The following is a 19,560-nucleotide window of genomic DNA, read 5'->3' as shown; positions in this document are numbered from 1 at the left end:
TGACCAAACGTTGTTTCTCCTCCAGGACCTTGGTTTGGTCGTAAACCAGGAAAAATCCTGCCTCCAACCCTGCCAGCGTATCCGCTTTATTGGTGCCATCATCGATTCCTTACACGAAAGAGCCTACCTACCAAATGACCGCTTCGCGGCCATGGCTATCGTGTTCCGTATGATCATCGAATCCACCTGGGTCCGCGCTTCCCTTGTTCAGTCAGCTTTAGGCCATATGGCTTCTACGACCTCTGTCACCCCCTTTGCCAGACTAAGAATGCGCCCACTACAAATATGGTTCCTGTCCTCTTTCGATGCTCTTCACGACAATCCCAGGACAAAACTAATTATACCAAAAAGTGTGCGCAACTCCCTTCTCTGGTGGACATGTCAACACAATGTCCAGAGGGGCATGCCGTTCCGCAACCCAAGGCCTTCCAAGACTCTGACGACTGACTCCTCTCTCCAGGGTTGGGGTGCCCATGTAGACGGTCTGACTGTTCGAGGTGTTTGGTTGATGGAAGAACAGCGGCGCCACATCAACTACCTCGAGATGCTGGCTGTTCAGAAAGCACTAAGAGCCTTCGAGTCCAGACTCTTCGGTCGCACCATTCGTCTCCTCACCGACAATACGACAACCAAGTTTTACATCAACAAGCAAGGCGGAACTCGATCCCGCAGCTTGATAGGACTGACACTCCAAATCTGGAACTGGTGCATACCCCGAGGGATCCACCTTGCGGCTCTGTACCTTCCCGGGAAGGAAAACTCGTTGGCTGATGCACTAAGCAGAGCTCCCAACTCTTGCCACGAGTGGAAAGTTCACAGCGAGGAACTGGAAAGTGTCTTCAGGATGTGGGGTTTCCCGGTGGTGGACCTGTTTGCTACCCCCGAGAATGCTCAGTGCCCCCTCTTCTGCGCCCGACTTCCTCCGAACAAGTCGACAGGGTGCCTAGGGAATGCCTTCCTTTACAGTTGGACTCCCGGGTTGCTCTACGCTTTCCCACCCATTCCCCTGATAACACAGACTCTGTCAAAGGTGCTGGAGGACAACGCGGAGTGCATAATGTTAACTCCCTGGTGGCCATGTCAACCGTGGTTCGGCCCCCTCCTCCAAGCGTCCCAAAAGACATTCATCCACCTGCACCACAGGCCGGATATTCTTACATCACAGAAGGGACAGGTTCGGCACCCAGACGCGAGGGCGCTTCGGCTCACGGCATGGAGGATCCTGCCACGATAAATCTCCCAGACCCGGTGAAGCTTGTCATCGAGGCGGCACATAAAACCTCGACCAAAAAATCTTATACTTTTAAATGGAAAAGTTTTTGTACCTTCGCGAAACGGGCTGGTGTCGACCCTTCGTCGGCTTCCACCACGACAATATTAGACTTCCTATTGTCCTTATCCCAGAGGGGCCTTTCGCTTTCTTCCATCAAGTGCTATTTAGCTGCTATGTCCTGGTTCCGCCGGAAGGCTGGACAACCATCCTGTTTTGCTGACCCCTTAATTCGGCTTTTTCTCAAAGGACACAAAAACCTTTACCCTCCGGTCCATCTGCCAGCTCCAGCATGGAGCCTAGAATTGGTCCTGTCGCAATTGTCCAAACCACCTTTTGAGCCAATGGCAACGATAGACCTACAGGTGGAAGACGGCCTTTTTGGTCGCTATCACGACAGCAAGACGAGCCAGCGAGCTCTGTGCGTTAAGAGCAGATGAGCCTTATCTTCGTTTCCATAAGAATAAGGCCGTTCTTCGCACGGACATCACTTTTCTACCGAAGGTGGTCTCTCATTTCCACTTATCTCAAGAGATAGTGCTGCCCGCCTTTTTTCAATCCCCAACAACCCCGTTAGAACGTTCTCTCCATGCGGTAGACGCAAGGAGAGCCCTTGCTTTTTACGTTGATCGGACCCGCCCACACAGGAAGTCTCCCCGACTTTTTGTTAGATATCATCAAGACTCTATGGGCTCTCCGATCACTCCACAACGATTGTCGAACTGGATCACTGCGACCATACGCCTAACCTACCAGCTGGCGGGCCGAGATCCACCTACTACGGTGAAAGCGCACTCCACAAGAGCTGTAGCCACGTCCTGTGCTTTCCAGAAGGTATTCCGTTGGAAGATATCTGCCGAGCAGCTACCTGGGCGACACCACTGACCTTTGTGTCACACTACAAGTTGGATGTTCTCGCCAGAAAGGATGCTGCCTTCGGGACGGCAATTCTGTCCTCATGTGTGGCATGACGCCCACCATTCCAGGTTGGTAGCTTGTCAGTCACCCATATGTGTGCATTTCACAGGGACCACGAAGAAGGAAGAATGGGTTGCTTACCTGTAGCCATGTTTCTTCGAGTGGTCACCTGTGAAATCCACACATCCCCGCCTTTCCTCCCCGCAGTACGTCATGCCTCAGTTCTGATGGCCCTTTCGCGGCGGTGGAACTGGGGCGTAGGCCCCTCCTACTGGGAATATATACCTCAAGGGGAGATAGGGCGGGGCCTCCGCCAGATTGTATCCTTTAAGAGCTTCTAGAGAATTCCGAAATTGTCTGCGCAGGCGCAGGAGACCCCATATGTGTGGATTTCACAGGTGACCACTCGAAGAAACATGGTTACAGGTAAGCAACCCATTCTTATGTTCAGTTCAAGCAGTGGCTACTCAAGTTGGTCTTCAGCAGTGATCACCTTTGGCTAGAGCATTCAAAAATTCAAATAAATTAACCATCTTCTTCCCCTTTTCTCTGTCCTCCTGCTTCACCTCTTTGTTCTGTCAATCAGGCCTCTGGCTGGGAGGTAGGCTACAACACATCTTGCTTTTTCTTTAATTGTGTTTGTGTGATTGTGCATGATGTCATACTTCAAAGTCATTTCTGCCCTTCTTGTGTTTGCTTATAATAAAATACTTTCTCTAGCTGGCCTTTTAGCACAGTTTCAAAAAAAATAAAGAACGGAGTCCTAGATTTTTCCTGTGCAAGGAAATCTGTGTGCTTGTCTTAAAATGGCACAGATCAGCATAGTTATAATATATACAGCTATTAAGTTCAGTCCTACATTTTCATTCTTAATATGCTGCCTCAGAATGTGATTAAAGTCTCTTTCTCTGGAGGTTTTTAATCAAAGCCTGGATGACCATCTGTAAGCGGTGCTTTGATAGTGTTTTGCTCCATGGCAGGGGGTTGGGCTGGATGGCCCTTGTGGTCTCTTCCAGCTCTATGATTCTAAGATTCTCCTGCTACATACCTGCAGATGTTTGCATTGATCATTGGAGTGTTTTTTAATGTACTCGCACAAAGCCTGGGCTTCTGATAGACATCCCTTGCAACTAGGATATATGTTAGTATGCAAAGAGAAAAGCTAGAAGGAACTCTGCATAGTACACAAGTCCCATTTTCCAGGAACTTCTGATGTTCTCCTGCCACACAATGATGCCCCTCCCCCAGAAAGCAGTCCCTTGCCTGTGATTTTTCTTATACTGGAATCACTTCCTGATTTGGCAAAAGACCACAGGCAAGGGACTGCTATCTGGGGAAGGAGCATCACTGTATGGCAGGAAAACAACAAAGGTTCTTGGAAAATGGACATGCACTGTGCAGATATCCTCCTAGCTTTTCTGTTATTGTTTCATTTGGTATATTTGGTTTATGCTGGCACTGGGAAATTTCTTCAACACCATGTGGCCACATTGCAAGAACCTGTCTATTTTCACACCATTTTTGCCATGCTTAGTGGCATTGGCCGGAAATGCCTCTTTGTGTCCTGCTTGTAGCTTTCTATACTGCACACATTCTGCTGCTGCTGCTGCCACCACCCCACCACATTTGTGCATTCTGTGGAAGTTCAGACCATTTTTAAAAAGCTCATTCTGATGAGTCCCTGGTCTCCTATTTTCCTGGGAGCATTCCAGTGGAGAAGGAAAACACCACCACAACAGTTTGCAGATAGGGTATTTTGCTCTGTCTGCTAAATGTTCCAGGGAACCACAGAATTGAGGTTCCCACTGATACCTAGAACCACACATGCATGGAGCACGTTAATCATAGCTTCACTAATCTCACGGAGTTGTGAGGCAGCCTTCCAGTATCTTAAGGGGATGGTCTGTTAAAACACACAGTTATGTCCAGGAGGAGCAGCCAATGGAACTTTTGGTATGGACAACACCTTTAACAGGCATGCAAATTAAATTGTTTGCTAATGTTATTACAATGGTGGGAATTTTGTTCAGTGCCCTTGCAGCTTCCATTCTCTGCTCCACCACATCTGTTTGTACAAGGATCTTGAACCTTTGCTATCTTGCTTGGAAGCTGACTATGTGCAGGAAGGAATTAGGATTCAGAACTTGCTGCCTGTTCTTTTCTGACAGAAGGAGTAGCCCCTGCAAATCTGTTTGTAGCCCATCTACATCTCCAGCTATTGCACATACGTGGCACTGGACTGAGTACAATGGATTGGCATTACAGGCTTTATTAGTGCAGCTTCTCTTGTCCTACACACTTCTCAATTCAAAATGACAAATGAACTCAGAGATATTTATCATCCTTTGCAGCCTTCCCACTCTACTTTGAGAGAATGAAAGAGACTCTGTGTCTGTATACATGTGCTTTCATTCTTGGAATGAAAGGGTGTGGGAGATTGTTTGGGAGTGAGGAGCCTGTGAGAATATCTGTGAAGCCCTGGACCAAGACCTTTTTTTAATGCCATGAGCCTTGAAGGCATCTAAATAGTCATGCATTCAGTGTATTCCTGCCTCTGCCCTAAAGGATAAAGATAGATAGCATATAGCAGAAACACTGCAGTGATGATGAATAAAATAATCCTGGCAGAGTAATTCCAAATACGTTTGTCAGAAGGGCAATAATGAATTTGCAGGGGTAAGAAGCTCCCTAATTATCTACCAGTCCCTAAAATAAGTTATTGATGAGAGAACTTCATTGAAATGATGTACTATGTATCTACAGTTGTTTCTGCAAAGCATCAGTAGGGAGTTTTACTTTACAGCTGTTCTGGCATTATCCCTTATTTCAGCAGTCACCTTGATAAATTGTACAGGCATCCATGAGTTACAAACATCTGACTTGCAAAGGACTCATAGTTAAGAACTGCTGAACTTGTGGACCAAAAGGTCCCAGGTTCAAATTCCGGGAGTGGGGTGAGCTCCCACTGTTAGCCCCAGCTTCTGCCAACCTAGCCGTTCAAAAACATGCAAATGTGAGTAGATCAATAGGTACCACTCCGGCGGGAAGGTAACGGCGCTCCATGCAGTCATGACCTTGGAGGTGTCTATGGACAACGCCGGCTCTGGCTTAGAAATGGAGATGAGCACCAACCCCCAGAGTCAGTCACGACTGCACTTAACGTCAAGGGAAACCTTTACCTTTACCTTTTATAGTTAAGAACGGGGATGAGACAACAGAAAGTGAGAGAAATCTACCCCTCGGAAGGGAAATTCACTCCTGGAAGAGTTAGGGAGAAAAAGTGTCTCCACTGAAACTTTATCACCAATCCTTGTTTCCACAACCAGCCAAATTTCTGGAATCCAATAATCAGAGGGACAGAAAGTGAGGTGAAATTTTATGAACAGGGACATAGAGCAAAACAAACACCACAGGCATATGAACCTTTCCCTTTGCTAACCAAAGCTACTTGTTCTGACTTACATTCAAATTCAACTTCAGAACAAACCTACATAATCTATCATGTTCCTAACTTGTGGGCTGCCTGTATATACTTTAATGAAAGAAATTAGGGAAATCTTTATGGAAGTAAAAGAGCTTTTTGCTTTACTTGTCCTGACATTTTCCAAGCTCACTTGAGTCATAAAAATGCTTTAGGCACTGTGTGTGTAAAAGGTTGTACCATTCATATTGGAGATAGTAGCCATAAGATGTGTATAAATGTGGCACCGATGAGCAAGTTTTGGCTTTTCACATTTGCCCAGGAAACATGGAGGATTGGGGATGTGGTGTGTGTGTGTTCATGCGAGTGATGGTCTACATACCAGTTAGAGCAGTGGTTATCAACCTATGGGTCCCCAGGTGTTTTGGCCTACAATTCCCAGAAATCCCAGCCAGTTTACCAGCTGTTAGGATTTCTGGGAGTTCACGGCCAAAAACATCTGGGGACCCCACAGGTTGAGAACCATTGAGTTAGAGGTATCTGGATATTTATCCACATATCATTAGGAACAACAATCATCACTATAAGATAACAGGTGATCTTAGTGATAGCTTGGCTTATATAGAACAAAACATTGATGAGTTCTGCTTCTTCTGACCCGTTCCTTTGTGGCATTATCTTTCTTCCAAATGTCACATACTCTTCCTAATGCCTCTTTCTTGTTTTGCTTTCCACGTGACTCACTGATCTGGCCAATTCCTCCCGATTCTACCATGACTCGGTAAGTAGAAGCTCAGTGGAAATTTTGCAAGGAGGAGCAGAGAACTGCTTAGTCCATTTGAATTACAGAGAACCATCAGACTCACCAGAAAGGATTTTGGGAGGAATCCTCAGGGGAGGCACTAAAAACAGCTGAACTTTATCTTAGCAAACCATTTTTGGTTTCAGGGGGACAGCTGTGATGTTTGCCTAATCAGTGGAAAATTACTTTTTCAGAGTAAATTGTTCCTGTTATTTATATATTTTGTTTTGAGAGTTCTTCATTGTTACTAGTTGCGGTGCTTTAAAAATATAATTCATTGCATTAGGGGTTGAGTAGTGGTTTCAAATGATAAAAGAAACTGGAAAAAATCATGTCAAAAGGATTTTTAAATTGTTTGTTAAAAGTAACTAGTAAAAGCTACTAAAATATTACTTATTATACCAATTAAGTTTCCACTTTTGAAATGTGCTGTTGTTGCACCTTTGTTTTGTCTGCTCTCACCAAAAGGGTAACATATTACATGTCATTAAGTAAATTGTAGCTTGTTATTTCAGGCCTTGCCTTTTATTCCCAAGTGAACATCCTAAATCATCTTAATAGTCACTGTGGTGGGTCTTCATGGACCTAATTAAGATGGGAACAAGAATGAAAATGGACTAGATTTTACTTGTTGATTCTGAATATGGAAAATTCCAGGGAAGAGGAGCTCGGCATAATTTGGGTTGTTGGCTTAGTATTTTGTGCTTACTGCCACTCTACAAACTGCCACCCTTCTTCTCATGGTATCTCCCATTCCATTTCTGTAGGTCATGTAGAGAATGTTTGGAACATACTTCCGCGTTGGCTTTTATGGCTCCAAGTTTGGAGACCTGGATGAGCAGGAGTTTGTTTATAAGGAGCCCTCCATCACCAAATTGGCTGAAATATCCCACAGACTTGAGGTAAGAAAGAAAGTGTCCTTAAAGATGCATGTCAAGCAATTAGGGTGAACCAAGTATGGAGTGAATGGAATACCTTGCAGGAGGGGCAAGGATGTGTTGAAAAGGGCAGGGTAACCATAGGGCTCAGGTCGGTTCAGTTGGTGGTGTTAATTAATACATTTCCATATACTTTCTCCCGCCCTAACATACTAAATCCCTTTGTTTCTTACCATATATGTTTTAGTGCAGTTTATGCATGTACCTTGTACTGACTGATTTAATTGCATGTAATTTACTTGCTATTTTGGATTTAGACTACTTCCGCAGTGAATGAACCAGGACCAAATTTGGCCTGTTTTTGTGATCTTTGACCTGCGGCCAATTTTTGTTTTTAAAACATCTCCCTTTAAATCAATTTCCAAATTGTCCCTCCCATTTTGCATTTTTAAATATCCACAAGAGTGAATTTCAGTCAATTTCAAATTTTTATATTGGTGTTTTATGCAGTTTTTGGAACCATCCCCCCAAAAATGAAATTGTCCCTGGATCACTACTGTTGCCCACTCCTATCTAACGTGACCCTGCAGGGGACTGTAGAGGAAGCCAAGGAGATGCAAGTGAAAATTTACAGGGAAAGCAGGCATTCTTTTCAGTTGTATTATTTTCTCTTTTCACTTAAAACTTTTATTCTGATTTGTCCTGTGATTATAGTTCTGCTAATATTTTGCCACTCTACTCCTAAGCATTCAATTTGTCACTACTCATCCTGTTGAGAATACTATAGTAGTTAAAGATAATTGAAGCAGTATTGAAAGAACAAGAGAACTGTAACTTATAAGAAGTTACCTTTCACCATGTTGTGATAAAATTCAGTAATAATAATAATAATAATAATAATAATAATAATAATAATAATACTTTATTTATACCCTGCCACCATCTCCCCAACGGGGACTCGGGGCGGCTAATTGCACATCACCACCCCATTCCCCTGTAGTCTTTCGTCTTTGGAAGCGTATGCAAGTTCTATCCTGCTCTTTGTCCTTAGCCTTGACAGCCCTGTTTCTTGTCCCAGGTGTCACCTACATGTCATCCAAGCACAGTCAAAGTGATCATAAGGGCTTTGGGGTCAGTTGTGCTGGTGAACATTGCCACAGAGTCACACACCACTGTCCTCAGCCATGGTCTATGTAGATCTCAGTCCCTGGGCCCTAAGATCTTTTCAACTATTTGCTTTGAAGGTTGAAGCCCAATAGTCATGTGTTGTTGAATACACACTTGCCCTGTCAGCAAGTAGGAGAGTGGATAAGTCTTCTTTTTTAAATAAGCTAAGTTTAGGAGGCGTAGTCCTCACCCCATCCTGTTACACTCAAGTTGAAATTGTTTTCACCCCATTTTTTCTGGTGTCTGAGCTGGGCTAGGAAAAATGACTTAAGTGTACTGTATACACTCAAGTATAGGCCGAGTTTTTCAGCTCTTTTAAAGGGCTGAAAGCCCCCCCCCCCCTTCGGCTTATACTCGAGTGAGGATCCTGGCCGGTTTATATTCGGGTTGGCTTATACTCTAATATAAACGTAATCAGAATTGGACAGTCTTATCTTAAATTACAGTTTTATGTAAATATTCAAAAACAATCTACTGATGCCTCAATTAATGTAATTTTATTGGTATCTATTTTTATTTTTATTTTTGAAATTTACCAGTAGCTTCTGCATTTCTTACCCTCATTTTATACTAAAGTCAATAAGTTTTCCCAGTTTTTTATAGTAAAATTAGGTCCCTTAGCTTATATTCAGGTCAGCTTATGCTCGAGTATATACAGTAGGTCTTGCTCCTGATCACACATGCTCACTTTTAAATGTAAAAAGTGAACCAAACCTGCCTCTTCTCAGCAGAGTCCATATTTAATGAACATAGACAATGTCTGCTTTGGCCCTGAGAAGCACAGAGTAACTCTCACTCCATGACAGCTGCAAGGAATTTTCTTTGGTTTGAACAGCTGCAGACACCCAAAACTTTCACTGTCGCTTTTGCTTTGCCTCAAATCGCTTCCTTGTCTCCTTTCCCTTTGCAGGAATTTTATGCTGAGCGCTTTGGGCATGAAATGGTAGAAATCATCAAAGGCTCCAACCCTGTTGACAAAGCAAAGCTGGATCCCAACAAGGTAGCTTCTCCCTTGCATCTGAATGTATTGTTTTATCCAACTTGTCATTGTAGAGCAGGCAAGGGGAAACGTTGGCCCTCCAGGTATTTTGGACTCTAACTCCCACAATTCCTAACAGCCCAGCTGTTAGGAATGGTGGGAGTTGAAATCCAAACCATCTGGTGGGCCGAAGTTTGCCCATGTCTGCTGTAGAGACATTGAAGCACCAATCTGTAAAATGCTCCTGGTGGTTTGGAAGTGAATTGCATAAGAGACTGGAATTGTGGGGGAGAGACTGAGGTTGACCATTGGACATTCTTGGTGAGGCCTGAATAAAGTTTGGGGGGAGTTCCGTTTTGGTCTACAACTCCCAGAATCCCCCAACTAACATGGGTAGTATAACTTGTAGTAACAGATATTTGAAGAGTTTGCATCCACAAAGAGGAACCTTTTTTAAGCAATGGGACTGAGTTGAGGCATTCTTTCTCCCCTATACTGCATATAGAGTAGAAATGATTTAATAGGTCCCTGTTTGCTCCCCTTTAGCAGGCATAGCTAATCGCTAGGTGTCTGAAATGTGAGTGGTGGAAGATGAATCTGTCCTATAGGCTCCCATTTTTAGTTATTGGTAGTTTAAAGAGACAATTTCATCTCAAGGTGAGCAGTTGCTGATTTTCTTCTACTTCTTGTTTTGTGTTTTCTTTCCTGACACAGGCATACATCCAGTTGACATATGTGGAACCCTTTTTTGACACATATGAGTTGAAGGATCGGGTCACATATTTCGACAAGAACTACAACCTCCGCACCTTCATGTTTTGTACGCCGTTCACATTGGATGGGCGAGCACACGGTGACCTGCACGAACAGTTCAAACGCAAAACTTTGCTCACCACTTCCCATGCTTTCCCTTACATCAAAACACGCATCAATGTCATTCACAAGGAAGAGGTATTTTGGAGTGTATGGGAAGGAGTGTACAGGGGGCATGTGAAAATGGAGGGGGCATTGAGACATTTTGGACAACAGTTATAAGGAATACAGAATGTAGTGAATAGTATGGTTTTTAGCTTGTTGAGAATCATTCTTCCTTGACTAAGGCACCTTCTACACTACCATTTAAAATCCATATTATCGGCTTTGAACTGGGCAATGTAGACTCATTTATTATTTATTTATTTACTATACTTTTACCCTGCCCTTCTTACCCCAGAGGGGACTCAGGGCGGCTTGACAATGTGGCAGTAATTCAATGCCTCTAAAACAAAATACAAAGAAAGTAATTAAAAAAACACATTAAAATACAATTTAACCACAATTAAATCATGTGATCTAAGAGCAAAGTCCGGTCCGTTCCATTGGTCAGTTCCATGTCTTTCATGTCTATTACTGCACCAGGTTTCCGAAGGCTTGGTCAAAGAGCCACATCTTCACTTTCTTGTGGAAGATCAGGAGGGAGGGGGCTTATCTAATCTCCCTGGGGAGGAAGTTCCATAGCTGAGAAGCCACCACCGAGAAGACCCTGTCTCTCGTCCCCGCCAGTCGCGTCTGCAAAGAGGGCGGGACCGAGAGCAGGGCCTCCCCAGCCGATTTTAGACTCCGAGATGGTTTGTAGGAGAAGATATGTTCGGACAGGTAATCCAATTCAAAGCAGATAATGTGGATTATCCGAATTGTTAATCTGGATTATATGACAGTGTATAAGGGGCCTAAGTCTGCTATTCAACATGCTGAAAATCATTTTAGTCTCTAAAGCAGTAGAAATTTGTTCAAAATTATGTGGATATCCGACACTGAATTCTCAAAGCTGGAGAAGTGGTTACATAGTATTTCCATTGCTGGAGAACATGAGGAGTAGTTGGATTCATTGTTTTTCAAAACTTCATAGGTTCTTCCACACTGCCATATATATAATCCAGATTATCAAGGCAGATAATCCACATTATCTGCTTTGAACTGGATTATATGAGTCTACACTGCCATACAATCAATTCAAAGCAGATAATCTGGATTTTATATGGCAGTGTAGAAGGAGCCTTACCTGCTCCCCATGTGACTAACAAAACCAGAGCATATTATGTAAAAGAATGAATAACTGCAGAATAAACTACAATAAAAAGGTCAAACAGATATGCTCAGTTTGTGTAATGTATGTAGATCATAGAATTCAACTTTGCTTGATTTGGATTGTTTTTATTATTTCTAAATGAAGCACAAATCCTTGAGGGCATAAAAACAATCTCCCGATACTTACTATTTGTGTTTCCATTGTTTGGTCTCTATCCTCAGATTATTCTAATCCCAATTGAGGTTGCCATTGAGGACATGCAGAAGAAGACTCAGGAACTGGCTTTTGCCACCCACCAGGATCCACCCGATGGCAAAATGTTGCAGATGGTGCTGCAGGGATGTGTGGGCACCATAGTCAACCAGGTGATGCTTTACTAGGAATCACGGCTTCATTGTGAGCAAAGAGTGGATGTTATGTCAAGATAGGAAACATGTGAGGCCTGTGAGGTGAGATCAGGGAGTGGGGTGAAAACAGAGTTTAATAATCAGAAAACACAGTTCAGGTTAAAACTGATGCTGAGAGCAGAGGAAGGAAGACTATTATTGAGTTGAAGAGCCTTTGCATAATCACAACAAGAATAGGGAATCAGATTGTGTGCCAGATGAGGTTGTGTGTCAGGTGGGAAGTTATGAGGTTTGAAGACCCCTGTCTCTTCTACCAGGCACTAAATGGAGTCAGGACTCCCATGCCCCACCTTGACCCCATGGCCTGTTGTGTTTCAGGGCCCTCTGGAAGTGGCACAGGTGTTCTTAGCTGAGATCCCGGATGACCCCAAGCTGTACCGGCACCACAATAAGCTGCGTCTCTGTTTCAAAGACTTCACCAAGAGGTACTTATGTAAGCAGAACTGTCCTAAAGCCACTCTTACCAAGATCACATTTATATGCCACCTAGTAGCAGTTCTCTAGATAGTTTGAAAATGTCATTGTTAAAACTAATATTCACAAAGTTCTATCTTAGGATGTTCAGAATACTAGTTTCAGCAGGAGAGAGCACAACAGCATGGGGCACCACTAAAACATCCAACAGACCCTGTGTTTAGTGGATTCACAATTCAGAATTCTCAAGGCAGAAGGGAATAGGTTTCACTTGGTGCTGAAAAGGCCACTAAAAAGATGCCCTTTCTCCAGTGACCCCACTGCATTTCAGTTGACAGGGAGGGATAGAAAAAGGCCTTTGAAGAATTTCAGGCTTCAAGCAGAACTGGGGAAATTCCCTTTTTGGATTAGGGTTCTCAGAATTTACCACCCAAAGCTATTTGGGAGTTGTAGCCCTCTAAGAGGAAACTTCAAAGTTCTGGATGTTTAGTAGGTATATATAGTATGAAGTGATTATTCAGCCACATCCTCTGTGCGATCCTTCAAGAAATCAAGTCCTGAGCTTTAAAGGTAATGACCTCTGTTCAAAGAAAAAATACCATTTGTTACAGTTGGTCCTCCACATTTACAGATTTGACTTTGGCGGATTTGATTATTCACAGATTTAATAGTTTCTCTCTAGAACCTCTGATTCCTCCATGGCAACTCTTTGCACTAAATATTAAGTATACTGCCATGTCTGTGGCCTGTGCCCAAAGGGAGAAGAGAATGAATTTCTGAAATTCAGTTCTGGTCAAGGCTTGGCTGGGGATTGTAGCACAAACAGCAAACATTCCCAACTGTTGCTGAAATAGTGATTGTGCTTTTCCTGCATGGCAGGGGGTTGAACTAGATGACCCATGAGGTCTCTTCCAACTTATAATTCTACTGCTGCCCTAAGCCTCACCTCTGCTGCTGCCACTGCTTTTATAGGTGTGAAGATGCCCTCCGCAAAAGTAAGAGTCTAATTGGACCAGACCAGCGTGAGTTCCTCCGAGAGCTGGAGAGAAACTACCAGCGTCTGAAGGAAGCCCTGTGCCCGCTTCTCAACCGCAAAATCCCTCAACTCTACAACCCTGTTGCCCCCTTTTCTGTACACAGGTGAGGCTATATGACGTGGGCAATGAAGAAGAAGTCACAAGGTGCTTCAGGCTAATAGCCAGTTTTGCCAAAGACAGCCATCAAACTGTTTCAGCCAAACCAGTCCTCTAGTCACCATCATTTCACCAAAGATGAAAATAATCTTTGACTGTTCTGTAGTGCAATATACAGTATTCCTATTGGAACATTTTTAGAGCACTAGATTGTCACATTGTGTCACCAAGCATGGCACTTGTTTTTTAACTTTTGTTTTCATGAATTCCTTCTTTCTACCAACTCAAAATGGACCTAGAAATAGTAATTATCCAGTGTGGTATTCCTCTCTGAATAACCTGGAATGTTAAGTTTCTTCTAGAAATCTAGGGTCAAATATCTAGGGTTTTTAAAAATTTCTTAATTCATTACGTTCATACCTCACCTTTAGTTAAAAAGGGAAAGTTGATGAATGGTAGCCAGTTTTTTTTCGTGTCAAGAGTGACTTGAGAAACTGCAAATCACTTCTGGTATGAGAGAATTGGCTGTCTGCAAGGACATTGCTCAGGGGACACCCAGTTGTTTTACCATCCTGTGGGAGCTGACAGACAGAAGCTTACCCCTGGACTCGAACCGCCAACCTTTTGGTCAGCAGTTCTGCCGGCACAAGGGTTTAACCCATTGTGCCACCAGGGCCCAGTGATAGAGTTGGACATCATTAAAAGGACATCTGGATTAACCCTTTAAAGCAAAGTGGGACACATCTGCCTATCCTGCCACTGTTCTGCACACAGGTTTTGAAGAGACTTCTTACAACTCTTCTCATGGCTGTTTGATATATTAGAGTCAGTCCTTCCTATGCAATATATTAGAAGCACTATAAATCCCTTTTCTGAGGGTAGTAGGTTTGTGGTTTTAGTGGCTTGACTCTGTGGTCTGTAGATTTAATCTATAAAATTGCAGATTTGTTCATCTGCCTGTTACACTCATCATTGAATAAATTCCTTTTTAAATCCTACTAGGGTTAAAACTCAGTGCAGGAATGTCTTCCTACATAAAATGTACTGTTTTGCTTGTGTCTACTCCAGAAACTCCTTCAACAGATTGAGTCTGCGGAAGATTGAAGCCTAGAAAGCAGACCCCCAATAAAATGGACTGCCTGAACCACGGACCCAATGCAGAAAAGCATTGCCAACTTTTACATTCCCCCAGATTTCAGCCGTGGGGATATGTGACTTGCTGTGCACTGAGATTTGGGATCTCTTTCTGCATCATTCCAGATTTGCTCCAACTTGCAGGGCCTGCCAGTCTGTCACTCCAGGAGGAAGGAAATAACATGGGGAAAAGGATGATGGGAATGATCTGGTTTCCAGCTTCCTGTCCTGCTGTGGGCTATTCTCCCCCCAGGAAGTTTATGATCGTAAGGCCTTCCAAATTTGACCAAGACTTTTTGCAGATCTTCCTGACTGAAATCAAGATTTTATTTATGCACATGGACCTCGGGCTTCCAGATGTAACTGAAGGCTGGCCCACTTCGGGTTCTGTCTCTGTGAAGGCTGGGTTTAGCCAAAGGACTCAGGCACTCTTCTCTCTTTCTCTTTGTTCTGTCTTTCACTCTCCCTTTTTGACCATCAACTATTTTATGCTTCCAGCTGTTTATGGAACAACAAGAATAATTACTCCAAGTTTTGGAACTCATTCTTGACTCAGGGAAGAAGGCAGTGATATCTGGAAGCCATTTAAAACCAAGGACATCAGGGTCCTGAACCTGGCCTTTCTTTTAAGAAGCTGGTCTGCCCACTCATGTACCTAGGCTGAAACCTGAGGGTTTGGCTTTGCTATTCCCTTCATTCCCTTCACAGGGCAATCCTGACTGCCTTTTTATATAGCTAGTCTCCAGGGGGGTGGTTGCCTACTCACTGTCTTCTGGATTATCCTCCACTACTTTTACCTTTCCAACGTAGACCAAAGATTCTTTTCTATTTGGCATTACTCTTGATAATACCTTTCCAGTGCAGGGCTAAAATCCACACATGTTCCATCACAGCAGTGCCTTCTGGAGCAGGATTTGCAGCAGGAGTACCTGTTTCCCTCCCTTCTTCCAAATGCCAGCTGGGAGCTGTGTGTGTGTTTCTTACCATCATTGGGTGCCCCTTTCCTCCTTCTAGTGCCTCTTCTGCACCTCCATAAGTTAGCAGTGGAAGGAAAGTTCACTCTCCAGGGTAGAATTGGATCTAGGCTTTGTAGTGCTATTGTAAGTTCTGGAGAAGCTCTTTCACACAGGGGCAGAATGGGATATTTGGGAAAGAAATTGATACATCCTATTATCTGCATCAATGAATGATTTGGGGAATCGAACAGGGTATTTTTTTAACCAGAGAGAGACAGTTTAGATTTACTTGAATTTGGTGGGGAATATTTCATCAAAATTGCACAGGATGCATCCATCTTGTATGTCTCTATGTGCTCCCAGATTTGCCTTAGTGTTTAGATGTACACAGCTTAGCATTACTTCTAGGCAAACCAGAAGGTGGCAGCCACAGAGGGTGCAAGACCTGCATCCATCCCATTTTTGGCCATCCCCGACCCTTGCAGTCCTCACCCATTTTGTTTAGTTTTAAACCTTTGCTGTTTTGACCCTGTTTTTTAGGGTTAGGAACAACATTTAATTGGATATGCAATTCTGTTTTTAACCCCCCCCCCCCCAATATATGCATTCCTGAAGTAACACAAACTTCTAATGCAGGTGAATTTGTACAGAGAAACCTGAATCTGATTCATAGTCACCTTTTTATAAAATGTTTTCAGGGAATTTTATAGGCATGAGGGCATTGGAATAAATGAGCTCTCTGTCCCATTTGTTTCTCTCCAATTCCTCCCTTCCTTTTGTTTTACCAAACAACAGCCGTAACATGAAGGTTTCTGCTCCTTATTGACAATGTAGAACAAACAAGATCAGTGCTAGGGTTCAGTTATTTTCCTATAACCAAAACTACAACTGTTTGGATCCAAAACATATGCCTACCCTTTTCTCTGGATTAGAGTTCCAATTTTCCTATCTTGCTCCAAGTCAGATATTCCCTGATTTGAATGCCATCTTTGTGCCATGGCCAGGTCTATGGTGCATAGTTGAGCCTTGATTTCTGTCTGTCTTGCTCCTCAGTGAGGGAGATTGTAAACATTTTATTTATAATGCAATTTAAAAAGAACATGTGAAGAATCTGTCTCTGTTTTTTTTTAAATCAGTACTAATGAATTATTATTTCTTTGCTCTTGGTGAAGCTAGGAATCTGCACAGGTGCTACAGTCATGCCATAAACACTGAGATATGGAAACTGACTTAAAAACCTGGTAAATTCTAAGAACTTGTGTTTCCACTTTTGAATGAGTCACATGTTTGGTCCTCATTGCTGGGAATGAAAGGTCACAGATGTGGATAGCTTTTGCTTAATGATCCGAAGTTGAAGAGCATGATTTTGCCCTCAGTCCTTGTTTGCTGTCTGCTTGTTTTGGGTGTGTCTGCTTTTTTGTCCTTTCCCTAAAATCCTTGACCTGCTTTTATCAATACACTGTGGCTTTAAAAATGCTTCCAAACTTTAAGTAAATGCAAAGTCCAAGCTTCAGCTATGCTTTATTTTTGTTACCCATGCTGCTGCTCTGCATCAATAGTTCAGAATCACCAGTGTTGCTCTTTCCTGTTAAAAATGTAAGTGCTCCATTAGACTTTGTCCTAGTATTTGAAAAGACTGGGGAGAAAGACCTTTTAGAGCAGTGGTTCTCAACCTGGGGTCCCCAGATGTTTTTAGCCTTCAACTCTCAGAAATCGTACCAGCTGATAAACTGGTTGGGACTTGTAAGCCAAAAACATCTGGGGACTCCAGGTTGAGAAACACTGTTTTAGAGGATGGCCCATTTGGCGCAAAAGTAAAGCAAGTTGAGAAATTCTAAAGACGAGGGCATGGTTGATTGAGAAGCAAGCAGGGAAGAGGCAAGGAGAGCCCTCATGCTACTTTTCTTAGGCCCCTTCTACACTGCCATATAAAATCCAGATTATCTGTTTTGAACTGGATAATTTAGCAGCACAGACCCATATAATCCAGTTCAAAGCAGATAATGTGGATTATCTGCTTTGATAATATGGATTATATGCCAGTGTAGAAGTATCAGGTAAGATATCTTAGCAAGTACCACTCTATTATGTTGGAGCAAAAAAGAGTCAAGTAAGACAGGGCTTGAAACTCGGCATGGAAAAGCTAACCTCCCAACATCCTAGCAACTGTGAAAATGCGGCAAGGAATCACAGGGTTGTTGTATGTTTTCTGGGCTGTATGGCCATGTTCCAAAAGTATTCTCTCCTGACGTTTCGCCCACATCTATGGCAGGCATCCTCAGAGATTGTGAGGCATGGAGAAACTAAGCAAGGAAGGTTTATATATCAGGAGATATATACGTCAGGAGAGAATACTTCTGGAACATGGCCATACAGCCCGGAAAATATACAACAACCCTGTGATCCTGGCCATGAAAGCCTTCAACAACATGGAAGGAATCATTTAGTAGAGAAACAAGACAAATGTGCAGGGAGGTATTCAGTAGAGCTCAGCTACCAAGAAGGATAGGTTGCTGCTAAGTGATTGGGCAAAGAGAGAAGAGTATAGTTGGGCCTTCTGAATGTGATGGCCTGGGTAGGTGATGCTGCTAAGTTCATCAAAAGGCATTGAGACAAGGACTCAGAGCAAAGACTTCCATGAAATCCCACTGATGGGCAGTGATTAGAGCAGTGGTTCTCAACCTGGGGTCCCCAGATATTTTTGGCTCACAACTCTCGTAAATCCCAGCCGGTTTACCAGCTGGTAGGATTTCTGGGAGTTGAAAGCCAAAAAACATCTGGGGACCCCAGCTTGAGAACCACTGGATTAGAGTGTCTGGTGTAAAGCTGGAAAGATTACATTTTGTGGGTTTCAAGAAAAAGGGCGGATTTTTTAAAACGGCGATTACTCCTATAATTATCATTGCATGCTGGATTCTGTATTTAGGGTTCCCATAACTGTTTAAAAGAAGAGCATGTTGAATGTCCACCCCAGGTAGGCCATGGACAGATTAAATGTATTCTCTGTGTTTAGGATCTTTTTGATCCTTCAGACTCGATGATGTACTGGAAAGGAGGGGTGAGATGAGGACCTCCTAGAAAGAATGCCTCCATTTTTGAATTGTTGATAGCAGCAAGGAGAAGAATTACAGACACCCAGAAAGGGGCTCCTCGGACATCAGGAATGTGGACTGGAAGCTCTAGGAGGCTGTGTGTATTATTATATACATTGACCCATTGGAAACTGGAGGGAGGGGAAATGGTGTGATTCTGATGAGAAACTTTCAGTTGGGAAGGCAGCTGGAGGGATCTAGGAATCTGTCCTTATTGCTGGCCCTGAACTGTTAACAGGAACCCTGTGACTTTGAGATGTTTACAGCAAGGCGGAAAATAGTGTCTTGTGCTTGTCTGATTATCTTAACAGAAATAAAACAGAACAGTGTAGGGTGGGCTCTGTTGGGGTGTCTCAAAATAGAACAGTTGCTTCAGTGTACACACAACCAGTCTTTTATACCATTTTTTATTTTTTAAAAATCCACTGCAGAAACACTGAAATCAATGTCTAGCTGCAGTGAGGGAAAAAAAGAATGCTGTCTACAATATGGGCTTCCAAAAGCAAAAACTCCTGCCGCTTTAGGCAGACATTAGTATCTGCACTAAGATGTTCAGTATTAAATGCTGCCTTTTGCCCTGAAGGGAAGGGATGATTTGTATGAGAGAAGTTGGGACACGGATGGAAAGTGGAATTATATGCCCCCTTTTAAAGCAATTTATGTGCTGAATGCTTTGTTCAAGAAGATATTCAGAGTGGAACAAGCTTCCTCATACTTTTCTCCAAAAAGCCAAACAGAGAAAGTTGGCACTTTGCCTTATCTCTCCACTGAAGACCCTTTCATACTACACAGTCAGTCTAAATACTCTTGCCTAAACTGCAAATGCAAAGACTCCAAAGGATGTTGCCATGCCAATTGGTGGAATCACTAAAATTATCTAGTGGAATAAGGCTCCATAGTCTTCCAGACTGAGAAATTCTG

The 19,560-nt window shown here is 43.1% G+C and overlaps 1 protein-coding gene across 6 annotated transcripts in view; it reads left to right on the top strand.

Moving 5' to 3' along the window:
* dock6 (dedicator of cytokinesis 6) overlaps positions 1 to 16,657 on the top strand; it is a 134,264-nt gene extending 117,607 nt beyond the window's left edge. For 3 of the 6 annotated variants that reach the window (XM_062971430.1, XM_062971429.1, XM_062971428.1), the window contains 8 exons: positions 2,775 to 2,789; positions 7,188 to 7,313; positions 9,367 to 9,456; positions 10,150 to 10,386; positions 11,725 to 11,868; positions 12,229 to 12,335; positions 13,297 to 13,464; positions 14,526 to 16,657. In XM_062971430.1, the coding sequence (XP_062827500.1) occupies positions 2,775 to 2,789; positions 7,188 to 7,313; positions 9,367 to 9,456; positions 10,150 to 10,386; positions 11,725 to 11,868; positions 12,229 to 12,335; positions 13,297 to 13,464; positions 14,526 to 14,568 (930 nt within the window). In that variant the 3' untranslated portion in view covers positions 14,569 to 16,657. Of the gene's footprint in view, positions 1 to 2,774; positions 2,790 to 7,178; positions 7,315 to 9,366; positions 9,457 to 10,149; positions 10,387 to 11,724; positions 11,869 to 12,228; positions 12,344 to 13,296; positions 13,465 to 14,525 lie in introns of those variants that run through there. The other 3 variants (XM_008103781.3, XM_062971431.1, XM_062971432.1) reach the window with 3 other exon arrangements.
* The last annotated feature ends 2,903 nt before the right edge of the window (positions 16,658 to 19,560 follow it).

The sequence above is a fragment of the Anolis carolinensis genome, chromosome 2 (assembly GCF_035594765.1).
Source record: "Anolis carolinensis isolate JA03-04 chromosome 2, rAnoCar3.1.pri, whole genome shotgun sequence".
Classification (NCBI taxonomy): Eukaryota; Metazoa; Chordata; class Lepidosauria; order Squamata; family Dactyloidae; genus Anolis; species Anolis carolinensis.
This window is presented reverse-complemented; position numbering and strand designations above follow the sequence as displayed.